The sequence below is a fragment of the Fukomys damarensis genome, unplaced genomic scaffold (genome assembly GCF_012274545.1).
Source record: "Fukomys damarensis isolate Sample0158 unplaced genomic scaffold, DMR_v1.0_HiC HiC_scaffold_14, whole genome shotgun sequence".
Lineage (NCBI taxonomy): Eukaryota > Metazoa > Chordata > Mammalia > Rodentia > Bathyergidae > Fukomys > Fukomys damarensis.
In genome coordinates this window covers 20,461,750-20,473,866 of record NW_022900926.1, presented here as the reverse complement: position 1 = coordinate 20,473,866, position 12,117 = coordinate 20,461,750, and the positions used below count along the sequence as shown (strand labels likewise).

Below are 12,117 nucleotides of genomic sequence, written 5' to 3'. Positions count from 1 at the left end.
ATACACTGTATGTATATATATATTCCTTTTTTCAGTGCTGGGGATTGAAGCCAGGGCCTTGTGCAAGCCGGGCAAGTGCTCTACCACTGAGCTATGTCACTATCCCTACCTGGATTATTTTTATTTATTTATTTTGGTTTTTGAAACAGGTTCTCATTATGTATTTCAGGCTGGCCTCAGACTCACCATAATTCTCCTGCCTCAGCCTCCTGAGTGCTGGGACAACAGGTGTGCACCACCATGCCTGCCTTACATGTATTCTTAGTTGATGCTTTTATTTTATTTTATTTATTTATTTATTTTTGGTACCGGAGATTGAACTCGGGTCCTTGCGCTTGCAAGGCAGGCCACCGAACGGCTGAGCTAAATCCCTGGCCCCAATGCTTTTATTTTTTTGAATGCATTCTCATGAGTGGGATTGTTGCATTAAAACGTTATCTGTAATTTTAATTGTAAATGAAATATCCAGATTGTTTTCCAAAGAAAATTAACATTTTTCATTTCTTTCAGCAGTTTATGAAAAAATCCTTTTTCCCTGAATTCTCAGGTAGATATAATGTAATAAATTATATTATCTCAGGTAGATATAATAAATTCTCAGGTGGTAGATATAATGTCATTTAGGTCTTTGTTAATCCATTGGTGTAAAATACTGTAAGATTTAAAAATTTAGTATTGAATTTGACTATCTATGTGTATTTGGTAAGCAGTTGGATTGGTTTTTTCAGGACCTTTACCTACTTTTCATTTTGGTTATTTTTGTTAACTTGTTTACTTTTGTTATTGTCAGTTGCCATGAACTGGTATGGTGTGGTTTTTTGTTTTGAATTTTCTGTTTTGTTTGTTTGCAGTAATGGATATTGAACCCAAGCCCTTCACAATGACCTTTCTTATTTTTTAATTTTTTTTTTTTTTGGTACTGGGGATTGAACTCTGGCCCCTGCTCTTGCAAGGCAGGCAGCGGCACCGCTGAACTAAATCCCCATAGATCTCACTAAGTTGCTAAATTGCCCCACGGGACTCAAACTCAATTATACCCTCCTGGCTCAGCCTCCAGAGTGCTAGGGTTACAGGTGCGCACCCTTCTACACGTTTTTGATATTAACCCTCTGACCTCTAGTATGTCTTTATTTTTACAAATGCAGTTTGTCTGTGGGCTTTAGGGTATATTTGAGCTTGTGAAAGTTTTTAATTTTTGCATAGTCATCTTTTATGTAGCTGTCTTTTCCTGTATGGTTTCTAGATTTCCAGTCTTATACTAGTGTTTAGGAAGAAAAAAAAAACACATTAAAGGCACATTGGTACCTCACAGAAAAGTTTTCTTCTACTCCCGTGCTTGCTTTGCTGCACCCTGTGGACTCCTGCAGAACACTTCCACTTCTCATCTCCCCTCCCACCTGTGAGATGTTGTCTTCCGCGCCCTTCTGCCTCTACTTCTGTGCCTGTGTTTTTGGATTAAGTTCTTTCTTGTCTGCTCATTACTTGACTGTTTTCTCTAAGTATTGTTATTCAATTGTAATTCAGTTGCCAGTGGATTCTTTTTGGGTTCTTTCTTACTATTTAAGCAATGTTTTTGTCTTGATATGAAACATTTTTTTCTTTCATCTTTGAAATTTAGGCATTTATCAGGATGTGCATACGACACTGCCTTTTCCTGCTGACTCCTCTTGCATCTTGCAGAACATTTTTCCTCTGTCTGTTTCTCCAGCCTAGTGTAGCTTCTGTTCTTGTGTTTGATTGCCCGGATCCATCCTCCTACTCTTTGGTCTTTTACCTTGTGATTTATCTTTATATATTTTCTCTCTCTCTCTCTCTCTCTCTCTCTCTCTCTCTCTCCCCCTCTGTCTCTCTCTCTCTCTCTCTCCCGCACACACACACCCCTTAAGGTATTTCTTCCACTTGATCCTCCAGGTTATTTTACTAATTGTTAAAATATAAGAAATGTATATATTTTATTCTGAATAAAGGCTGATTTTAGAGAACCATAACTAACTCAATATTAGTAGTCCTTAACATAATGTAGTATAGTTATGATGATGTTATAAAGCTTATTAGAAGAAATTGTAGTGTAATATACATTAAATCATACTGATTAAAGATATGTATTTTTACTTTAGCTGAGCTATAATATATCTGGGTAGTACCTTCAGGATAAAAACGAAGTTGCTTTTGAAAGAATTATGGCATCAAGAGGTTGTGAAGGCTGTGCCAAACTGGATGCAAATATATATTGTGCCATATGTGTTTAAATCAATTGCCCAGGGAAAATAATGTTACTGCAGAGGACGTCAATAAACAATGTGACTTATCCTATAGCAATGAAGTTGTCTTGTGCTACTGTGTATACAGCTGAAGACAGTACATTATCTTGCTCATGCTTTATAGTACTCCTCATGATTCATAAATATTTTCATTTGTATTTCTTTTTTTTTTTGGTTCCGGGGATCACACTTGGGTCCTTGTGCTTGTGAGGCAGGTGGTGGCACCACTGAAACTAAACGCCCGACCCTTATTTGTATTTCCTAAAGGAAGAAAACATAATTGGTTGGGAAATACTTTATGGTTTAAGTTCTTATAGGACTCGGTTTTGTTCAGATTACTATAAAATGTTGGGTCACTCAATTCAAATGCCAGTTGTCAGATAGGACATAATTAGATGGTATTATTCTAGATATGATACTGCAATTGAAGACAACATATTTTCTCTTCTTATATGATTTTTTTAAGTACCCAGAGTCATTTCTTAGCTTGGGCATTCTTTTCTGGTCAAAAATTCGATTTGCAGCTATACATACAAGATATGCAAACATGATGTACTATAAACATGTACGCATAAAAATAAAAATTTGGAAAAAAGATATACAGTCATGAACAGTCAATTTACAAAAGAAAGATTTTTTTCGAGGACCTAGAGGTTGAAAGCTGTTCCTCAAGGCTGTTAGCTTTAACGTCAATCTTCATTAAAGTTCTGACTTCCCCAGGAAACGAGTGTTCCATAGAGCAGATGGAGCACGTTCGGGGAATGCAGGAGAAACTCGCGCGCTTGAATCTGGAGCTCTACGGGGAGTTAGAGGAGCTTCCTGAGGACAAGAGGAAGACGGCCAGTGATGCCAATCTGGACAGGCTGCTGTCTGACGTGAGTGTGGTTCTTTTGTCTACTGTTCCAGTTTTTTACTGCACTATAAATAAAGTAGCAGTCACTTTAAAACTCTGGAAGTATAGAATTCAGGGATTTTTCGTATATCCGTAGTGTTGCACAGATGTCACCAGTGTCCAATTCTGGAACATTTCTGTCACCCTTGAAGCACGCTTGTACCTCTCAGTCCCCCTCCCCCGTTGTACCCTCTGCCTTTACAGATTTGCCTCCCTCCCTGGGGACATCCCTACCAGCGCAGTTACACTGTCCGTGCCCAAAGTGCGCTCTTTCACTTAGCATAGTGTTTTCAGGGAATAGCCATGTTGTACTGTATTCTTTTTTTCAAAGAAATATAAGGAAGTTATCATACTTACATCTAATCTACATACTTTCAGAGTAGTACTGGCAAATCTTAAAAGGAGATATCTGCTTCGCTACATATTATGTATGTACAGATATTATAGATTTTATATGTGTACAAATCTTAAGATTCAGAAGCTGGTAATCAAAGACCTTTTGCCCTGACATGACTCATACACTCTGTGTTGTGTACGCAGATGGAGGTTACTTATTTTTAAACACAGAACTGTGCCTGGTATTTCTGCTATTGGATGCGTTGCCACAGTATATGTTAGTTGGCTACAGCTGCCGTAACCAGGCCACAGAGTGGCTGGCTCAAGGCAGGAATTTATTTTCTCACAATTCTGGAGGCTGAAAGTTGGAGGTCAAGGTGTGGACAGGCTGGTTTCTCCTGTCCTTGGTTTGTAGGTGGCCATCTCTGCGTTCACCTGCGTCCTGTTTCCTCTCTGTGTAAGGGCACAGCTCACAGTGAGTGGGTCAGGGCCCACCCCGTGACCTCGGTCTGACCTAATTGCCTTTCTGAAGGCCCTGACTGCAGCCACGCTCACACCCGGAGCTATTCTAGGTGAGGATTGAATCCTCTGAATCTGGGGTCACGCGCACACACTTCAGCCTACAACACCCTTGTGTAATTGTTAGACTCAGAAGTGTTAATTAAATTTGCCTCTTTAGATTTGGGGGGTACTGGGAATCGAAACCAGGACCTTGTACTTGTGGCATCACTGAGCTATATCCCTGGTCGCCCTGTAAATCTTTTTGAACCAGAAATAAATAAAAATTGAGTTCAACACACTTTATTTGAAATCTCATATTTACCCCCGACTGACAGAAATGGTCAGTTTCTGTCACTTTTTTATCTTTTGAAAAAGAGTACATGTGAGGGAAATTGTATGTTCATACTTTTAACATTTCAAGCCTATATTTTGTCTTTCATAATTAGTTTAGTCTTACAGTTATTTCTTATAACAGTCTGTTTTATCCCCTTTAACAAATATAAGGCTTATTTCCTAACATTTAGGAGACGAACTGTGGTATGGTTGTGAGAACATTGATTTTGAAAGCAGAAAGCTTTATTTTTAAGTGTAGAGCTTACATTTGGGTTTTTGGCTTATACATACTGTGTAACACTGAACAATTAGTGAACTTTTTTTTTTCTGAGAATTGAGCCCAGAGCCTTTGCACTAAGCCATATCTCCAGTCCTTTTTTAATTTTTAATTTTGATACAAAAATCTCACTCAGTTGCCCAGGCTGGTTACCATTTTTGTAATGCAGTGTTTTCCTTCTATAAATTGAGGGTTGCTATGATCTGACTGCTGTGTCCTCCCAGAGACCCTGTTGAAGTCCTCACCCCAAAGGTAATGGTAGTAGGAGGTCAGCCTTTGGGAGGTTATTAAGTTGAGTGGGATCATAGTCCTGCTCAGTGCAACCCAGGAGGGACCCCTAACAGCTTTCTAAGTTATGACGACACAGCCAGCAGGCACCATGATGTGAACCTGGCAGTGGGTTCTCCCAGCCCCCAAATCTGCTGACAGCTTAATCCTGGACTTCCGGTTCCCAGAACTGTGAGAAATGGATTTCTGTTGTTTTTAAGCTACTGCAATATTTGGGGGGTTGGGGGTGTTACAGAAGTCCAAACAGAGTAAGACAAGGGGTGATACATTGTACTTTATTCTGAAAACTGAATTGATATGTGAAATATTTTTGTAATTCCTAAAGCTTTCAAAGATTATGATCATTAACATGGCTAATTTTTTAAAGCTGTTATTAGAGGTTATTGTCATTATGCATGGTTTTAGGGGTATTTACATAGCACTTAATTTTTGTCATCATCTTAATTTTCTCATTCTTGTTCTGTAAATGCTAAAATTGCTTTATAATTATTTTGCAAAAAGTAATTTACCAGCCTGGAAAGGGTTTTTTTTGTTTTGTTTTTTGGTACCTGGGATCGAACTCAGGACCTTGCACTTGCAAGGCAGGCGGTGATACCACTGAGCCAAACCCCTGGCTAGCCCGGAAAGGTTCTGAACATTTTTTTCTTAAATTTATTTTTTCTTTCATGGGCATGCTGACACATGCCTGTAATTCCGGCACTTAGGAGACTGAGGCAAGAGGATCACCATGAACTTGAGGCCAGCCTGGGCTACATAGTGAGTTCAGGGCCAGCCTGAACTGCATAGCGAGACCCTGTCTCAAAAAAGAATTTTTTTTATTTAAAGAAGGCTTAAATGAAATACTGTTTTAAAAGTCATAGTTAACAATGTATAGTTAACATTGACATGCTTATTAAAATTAAATAAAATTTTTTTCCTTCTGTTACAGTTAGAAGAATTGAACTCTTCTATGTATCCTTTGCCTGTTATCAATAGTGAAAAGTTTATAATTAATAATCCCCAACATATTTTGGAAAGATGTTTATTCAGATACAGTGAGCAGACATATAATGTTATCTTTAGGGGCCATTGAGAGATGATGATTTTCAAATGGAATTTTCTCATTCTTTTGTGTGCTAAAATTGTATTTATTTCCTTTTTTTTTTTTTTTTTTTTTTTTTTTTTTCCTGGTTATTTTTTTTTTTTTTTTTGGTACCAGGGATCAACTCAGGACCTTGCACTTGTGAGGCAGGTGGTAGAACCACTGAGCTAAATCCTTGGCCCAAATTGTGTTTCTGATTAGCTCTTTGCTTTGTATTATTTTTGACTTTTAAAAATAAATTTAACTATTTTTTAAATCATAAGAGTTGAAGATTAGGCTTTTGCTATAGAAATTATTTTGAATCTTAGATTCTGACACTAAACTGGCATTTGTATATGCAGAAATAATATATTTAGTTGAATATCATTACTTGGAATATTTTAGATGTATAAAATTGAAAATTAGGTATCACTAAAAATACAACCTAGAAAAGATCTTATATAGCTTATGAAATGACATTTACAAAATTAAGCATGCTAAGTTTATTATAGAATTAGCATAAAGGAAAATAACAAGGCACATATAGAATATTCTGGTTTTGATATTTCAGTCTAGAAAAAGTATTTCAGGAACTTTTCCAAAGGTACTCTTGAACATAATGATAGTTACATTGTTAGGTACATAAGAACAGTAGGAAATTATCCTGGCTATAAAATGTTAATTAATTTACGAGTTAAAATATCCCCTTTAGGGCCAGGGATGTAGCTCAGTGGTGCCGCACCTGCCTGGCAAACTCAAGGTCCTGAGTTCAATTCCAAGTACCGAAAAAAATAAAGTATCACCTTTGAACCAGATAGTAAAATAGGAGGAATACTGGCTATAGAATAGATATTGTTTTTTTGAAATTTGATTCCACGTTTTGACAGTGTAACACTCAGCAAATTGTACAACAGCTCAGAGAATTCTCTATATTACGGGGAGCTGGGCATGGTGGCGCACTCCTGTAATCCCAGCACTCAGGAGGCTGAGGCAGGAGGATCACTGTGAGTTCGAGACCAGCCTGGGCTACATAGTGAGTTCCAGGTTAGTCTCAATTACATAGTGAGACCCTGGTTTCAAAAAAAAAAAAAATCTATAATACGGGGAAATTGCTACATGTATTTGTGAAAATTTTCAAATTATATGGAAATGTATACATTACTATTATTGCCATTACATTATGTTCTGGTATTAATTGCTCAATTGTGTAGTAATAACAAAAACAAGGAGGTAGCACAGCATGGTGGTACACACCTAGAATTCCAGTACTTGGGAACCAAGGCAAGAGGATCATACATTTAAGATCAGCTTGAGCAGCATAGTGAGACCCTGTCTCAAAGAAAGGGGCAGAGGAGAAAGAAAGAAGTTGGGAAGTATTTACAGTTCCAGTAATAGTGGTGAGCAGCTGGCCTTTATGAATACTCAGTGTCTTAGTTACTTTTTTGTTGCTGAGATGAAATACCTCACACCCAAAGTTAAAAGAGGAAAGGTTTATTTCAGCCCACAGTTTGTGGAGGTTTCAGCCCATAGCTGGCTGGCTCCCAGTCAGATGGCATGGCAGAGAGCATCATGGGGGAGAAACAGTCCATGGCAGGGCGGGCAGGAGGCAACACAGTAGTAAGCAGGGAACCTGCCTTTCTTCTTTTCCTCTTGTATTCCATCCAGGTACAAGCCCATTGATGGGTGCCACCCATTCCCAGGTGGGGCTTCCATTACCCACACCCTTAATCCCAGCATCACACCCTTAATCCACATTCACACACGCTAATCCAGCCACGTTCGAAACTCCCACCTGGGACCTCATGAGGCTTTGGGGGACATCTAGATACAAGCTGTAACACTCACTATTCACCAAATATTGTATGAAGGGCTTTATATACACATTATTCATTTGGTCCTATCTGAGAGTAGGTGGTGTTTATTCCCTGTCTTAGTTACTTTTCTCATCGATGAGACAAAATACCCAGCACCCAAAGATAAAGCAAGAAAGGTTTATTTAGCTCACTTTGTAGAGGGTTCACTCCATAATCAGCTGGCTCCAGGGCAGGGTGGCATGGCTGACAGGAATTGCAAAGAGGAGAAACTGTTCGTGGTGGCCAAAAGGTAGCGAAACAAGCAAGGGGACCGCAGCTCTTTCCACCCCTTTTGTCTTATCCAGGATCCTGAGGACAGGTAGCGCTCACCCTTAGTCCTGGTGCCTTTGGCCCTAGCACTGCACTGAGTGTCAGTTCCAGTGCCACACACCCTAGACCCTTTCACCTCTGAGAAAGCCCCACCTAGGACTTCATGAGGCTTTGAGGGGACATCGAGACACAAGCCATAACACTCCCCATTTTGCAGATGCGGAAAATACCTTTTGAGAAGTCACATTAACTATGGGGAGAAATTAATGTATCCTTACAAGAAAAATTTAAAGAAGGGGGCAAATTTTGAGTTGAATGGGAACTTTTCATGAAAGTAGTTCTTGGTTCTTTACTCCTTTCACGATATTCCTTCTGTGCTTAATATTCAGAGTATTCTTATGACACCTACGCATCTCCTATCCTCTTACACGAGTTTTTGATAAACATTTAGACTTACTACACCACTTTCCTGAATTTAACCTGGTGGAGTTTATCCACTGCACGCAGGGAGGCATGGGATGGTACAGAGTGTGAGCTTTTGCACGCTTGGTTTAAAATCTTGGCAAGCAGATGTGTACACTTGAGCAATGTCTGACAGCTTTGTTTCCCCACCTGTGATAAATGTCCTCTATGTATTTAATCTTTCCCCTCCTAACTGGCCTCTCTGTCATCACTGCCTTTGTTATTTCAATCTCCAAGAATATTTTAAAATCCCTTCTCTATCCACAGCAAATGTTGATAATTGGTTGTGCTCTTTCTGTTATTAAGCTTGGACATAGACATGAAATCTGCTTGTATCACTTACCTGCAGTTGTCAGTTCTGCTTTTATTCTTCCTTCATCCTCTATGCTAACCCAGGCCCTTGTCACCTGATTTCATAGCTGCTCAATTTTCTGTTACAACATAGGGCTTCACTGTTCAGTATGGAAGATCCTAGCCACACAGCTGCTGAGCACATGAAATGTGATGACTCTGAATTAAAATGCGCAAAAGCATGATAAGCACACCTGATTTCAAAGACTTCAGATGAAAAAATTTATCTTAATTTTTATAATAATTACATGTTTAAATTGTTTTTAAAAATATATCAGGGTAAACAATATAAAAAAGTATTATTAAAATTGATTTCATACCAGCCATGGTGGCACACACCTATAATTCCAGTAATCAGGAGGCTGAGGCAGGAGGAAACTACCAAAGTTCGAGGCCAGCCTGAACTACACAGCGAGACCCTGTCTCAAAAAATCAAAACAAAACAAAAAACATAAAATTGGTTTCACTTATTTTTCCTTTTAATATGGCCACCCCAAATTTAAAAATTATGGGCCGGAGATTTAGCTCAGTGGTTCCGCCGCCTGCCTTGCAAGCGCAAAGACGCAAGTTCGATCCCCAGTATCAACCCCCCCAAAAAAAACAACAAAAAAAACAAACCAAATTTAAAAATTATATCTGTGACTGCGTTTCATTTCTATTAAACAGTATGCCTTTAGACTTTAGATAGTGCTACTAAAGTAATATTCCTAAAATATAACTTTGGTCTTGCCATTTTATTTCATGCCAATTTTTAAATCCTGTTGAACCTTCTAGTCTTTCAGTAGTTTAGTCACACCCTATACATCCTGTTATTCTCAATCCCAGTAAGCTTGTGTTTTGGCTGTCCACAAACTCGTGATGCTCATTCTCATCTTTGTGCCTCTGTTCCGGATGTGCTTCCTGCCTAGCATTCTGCTCTATTCCCCTTTTTCCTTATCAAACTGCACTCAATCTGAGCTGACCACTTCCATAAAGTGTTTTGCGTGTGCCTTAAGCCAGCTGTGTTATTCAGCTTTCCTTTACTGTAACAAAATACCTGAGTTAGATCAAATGAAAAGAAGAAAGGTGCCTTTTGGCTCACAATTTCAGAGGCTTTAGTCCATGACAGGTTAGCCCTGTTGATTTAGGCCCGGGGCAGCACAGTGTATCATGGGGAGGAGGTAGCAAGGAAACCACTCCACCTCCTGGTGGCCAGAAGTAGAGAAACAGGAAGGGAATAGGGGCTCAGTGCTCCTTCAGGGGCCTGCCCCAGTGACCTAATTTCCTGTCACCAATACTCACCTCTTTTTTCTGTAGTTTGTTAAGACAAAGTCTAACTGCGTTACCCATGCTGGGCTAGAACTCCTGACCTCAAGCAGTCCTCCTGCCTCATCGTTCTGATAGCTGGGGCTACGGCTGTGCCCCCTCCCTACCTTAAAGGTTCCACCACCTCCTCAGAGTGCTACAGGCCGGTGCCCCAGTGGATCTTTAGCATATTCAAGATCCAAGCTGTAGAAGTAGCAATCTGCCTTACTTGACTATCTGTTGATTTTTACATGTGTAAATCTTGTCCTGCCCTTTGAACAAGAATGCTTTTGGTGGTTGTGCTCATATGTGCACATTTTTCCAGGCTCTACCATGCATGTATTACTAGCATTTAGCTGCTCTCACTGTGTCACGGTTTGAACTGGGTCTTGAAAAATAGGCAATGCCTGGATAAATGTGTATGTTAAAGAGGAAAATGAAGGATGATGAAAAAGGAAGAGAATAACATATGCAGGAATTCCGTTCCATTTCTAGTCTCTGTGTGTGCCTGTGCATGTGTGTGCGTGTGTGTGTACACATTATTGGGGATTGAACTTAGGGCCTTTGCACTAAGCTACATCCCCAGCCCTTTTTTATTGTTGTTGACTGATTGATTGATTGATTGATTTTGAAACAGGTTCTTGCTAAGTTGCAGAGTGGCCCAAGCTGAGCCTTAACTTGCACCCTTCCTGCCTCAGCCTCCCAGAGTGCTCTTATTACAAGCGTGAGCCAGTGTGTGGCTGGAACACAGTCTTAAGTCCGTGATTTTTTAAAAGTCTTCTAGTTCTAGACATAGTACAATTCCCTATGTTTAAAAATTGTGCTGCTGTGTCCAAGTGTCTCGATAAAACAGCAGCTTTCCCTTTGAGCGTATTTCTCTTCCTTCATTCCCTTTTTTCAAATACCTCTGCCTTTTGATTCCTGAGTGTAATTTCCCAAAATTTAAAGGAAGTGCTCATTATACAAGGAAAACCTTCTTAACTGATGACTTCGGACAAAAACTGCACTTGGCGGATGCACAGGATGCGCCAAGCTCTTCAGCCAGCTGAACTGAAGTGCGACCCACGTTCCTGGATCCGCAGCAGCAAAGCTGCGTTCTTCGTCCCCAGCTGAATCCAGTAGCGGGAATCTTCGCGCACCACAGGAACTACAGTAATTAAAGTGCAAGTCCAACTGTCATCTGCTTCTAGTAAGTCCGCTTGCTGTCCTGCACCACAGGTGAGGTCTAGGCCTCTCCGGCCGTCCATCTGGAGATGCCGTGCGGGCTCCCGCTGCTCACTTCCTGCTGTTGCCTTATGGGTTCTACTTGAAGTGCATTGTGCTCAAAGTGCTCGCCAGGGCTGCAGGCCGCACCCTCCCTGAGCCGCTGATACCCCAGCGCAGACCCTAAGTTGACACTGGGTCGTAGGCTTCTTGTGGCAGCTCAGCTTCTGTTTACCTTAGACAATCAGCACACGCGCAGGTGTGTATTCCAGTGGCCAGTGACGACAAAATGTTAAATGAGTATCTTGTAAGATTTGCTATTTTTAATAAAGTGATTGCTTTAAATTTTGTCTTTGTTGCCTCTGGAAATCTGTTGAGTCTTCAACCTGGGAATAGAAGAATTCAGTTCTGAAAAATGCACTGTGTAGAATGTGAATCCTGTAACTTCCCTGCAAAGTTTGTACCTTTTGCATACTTAAAAGACTGTACTGAGAGAGCATGAGATGTGATCAGAAAACACAGTAAATGTTTCAACTTTTAAAATATTTCTTACAGCTAAAGACACATCGCCTGGGTTCCCCTCAGGATCTTCCCGCTCACTCTGAACACACTTACCCCATGGCTTTTGGCACTTTCTGAAGCAGTTGTGGACATCCTCTTCCCAGAATGCCTTCTGTTGCGTTGTCATGGCTGCCCCAGTGTTCTGAAGCTAGTCAGAACCTTACCTCTCAGGGTCATTTTGACCT

At 40.1% G+C, this 12,117-nt stretch overlaps 1 protein-coding gene across 2 annotated transcripts in view; it reads left to right on the top strand.

Annotated features, from left to right (window-relative positions):
• Positions 1-11,705, top strand: part of Ccdc28a (coiled-coil domain containing 28A) — a 26,204-nt gene extending 14,499 nt beyond the window's left edge. Inside the window, exons 4-6 of one of the 2 annotated variants that reach the window (XM_010626589.2) lie at positions 2,982-3,136; positions 5,817-5,839; positions 11,117-11,705. In XM_010626589.2, coding sequence (XP_010624891.1) covers positions 2,982-3,136; positions 5,817-5,839; positions 11,117-11,153 — 215 coding nt within the window. In that variant the 3' untranslated portion in view covers positions 11,154-11,705. The remainder of the gene's footprint in view (positions 1-2,981; positions 3,137-5,816; positions 5,840-11,116) is intronic. The other variant, XM_010626588.2, reaches the window with a different exon arrangement.
• Positions 11,706-12,117: the final 412 nt, after the last annotated feature.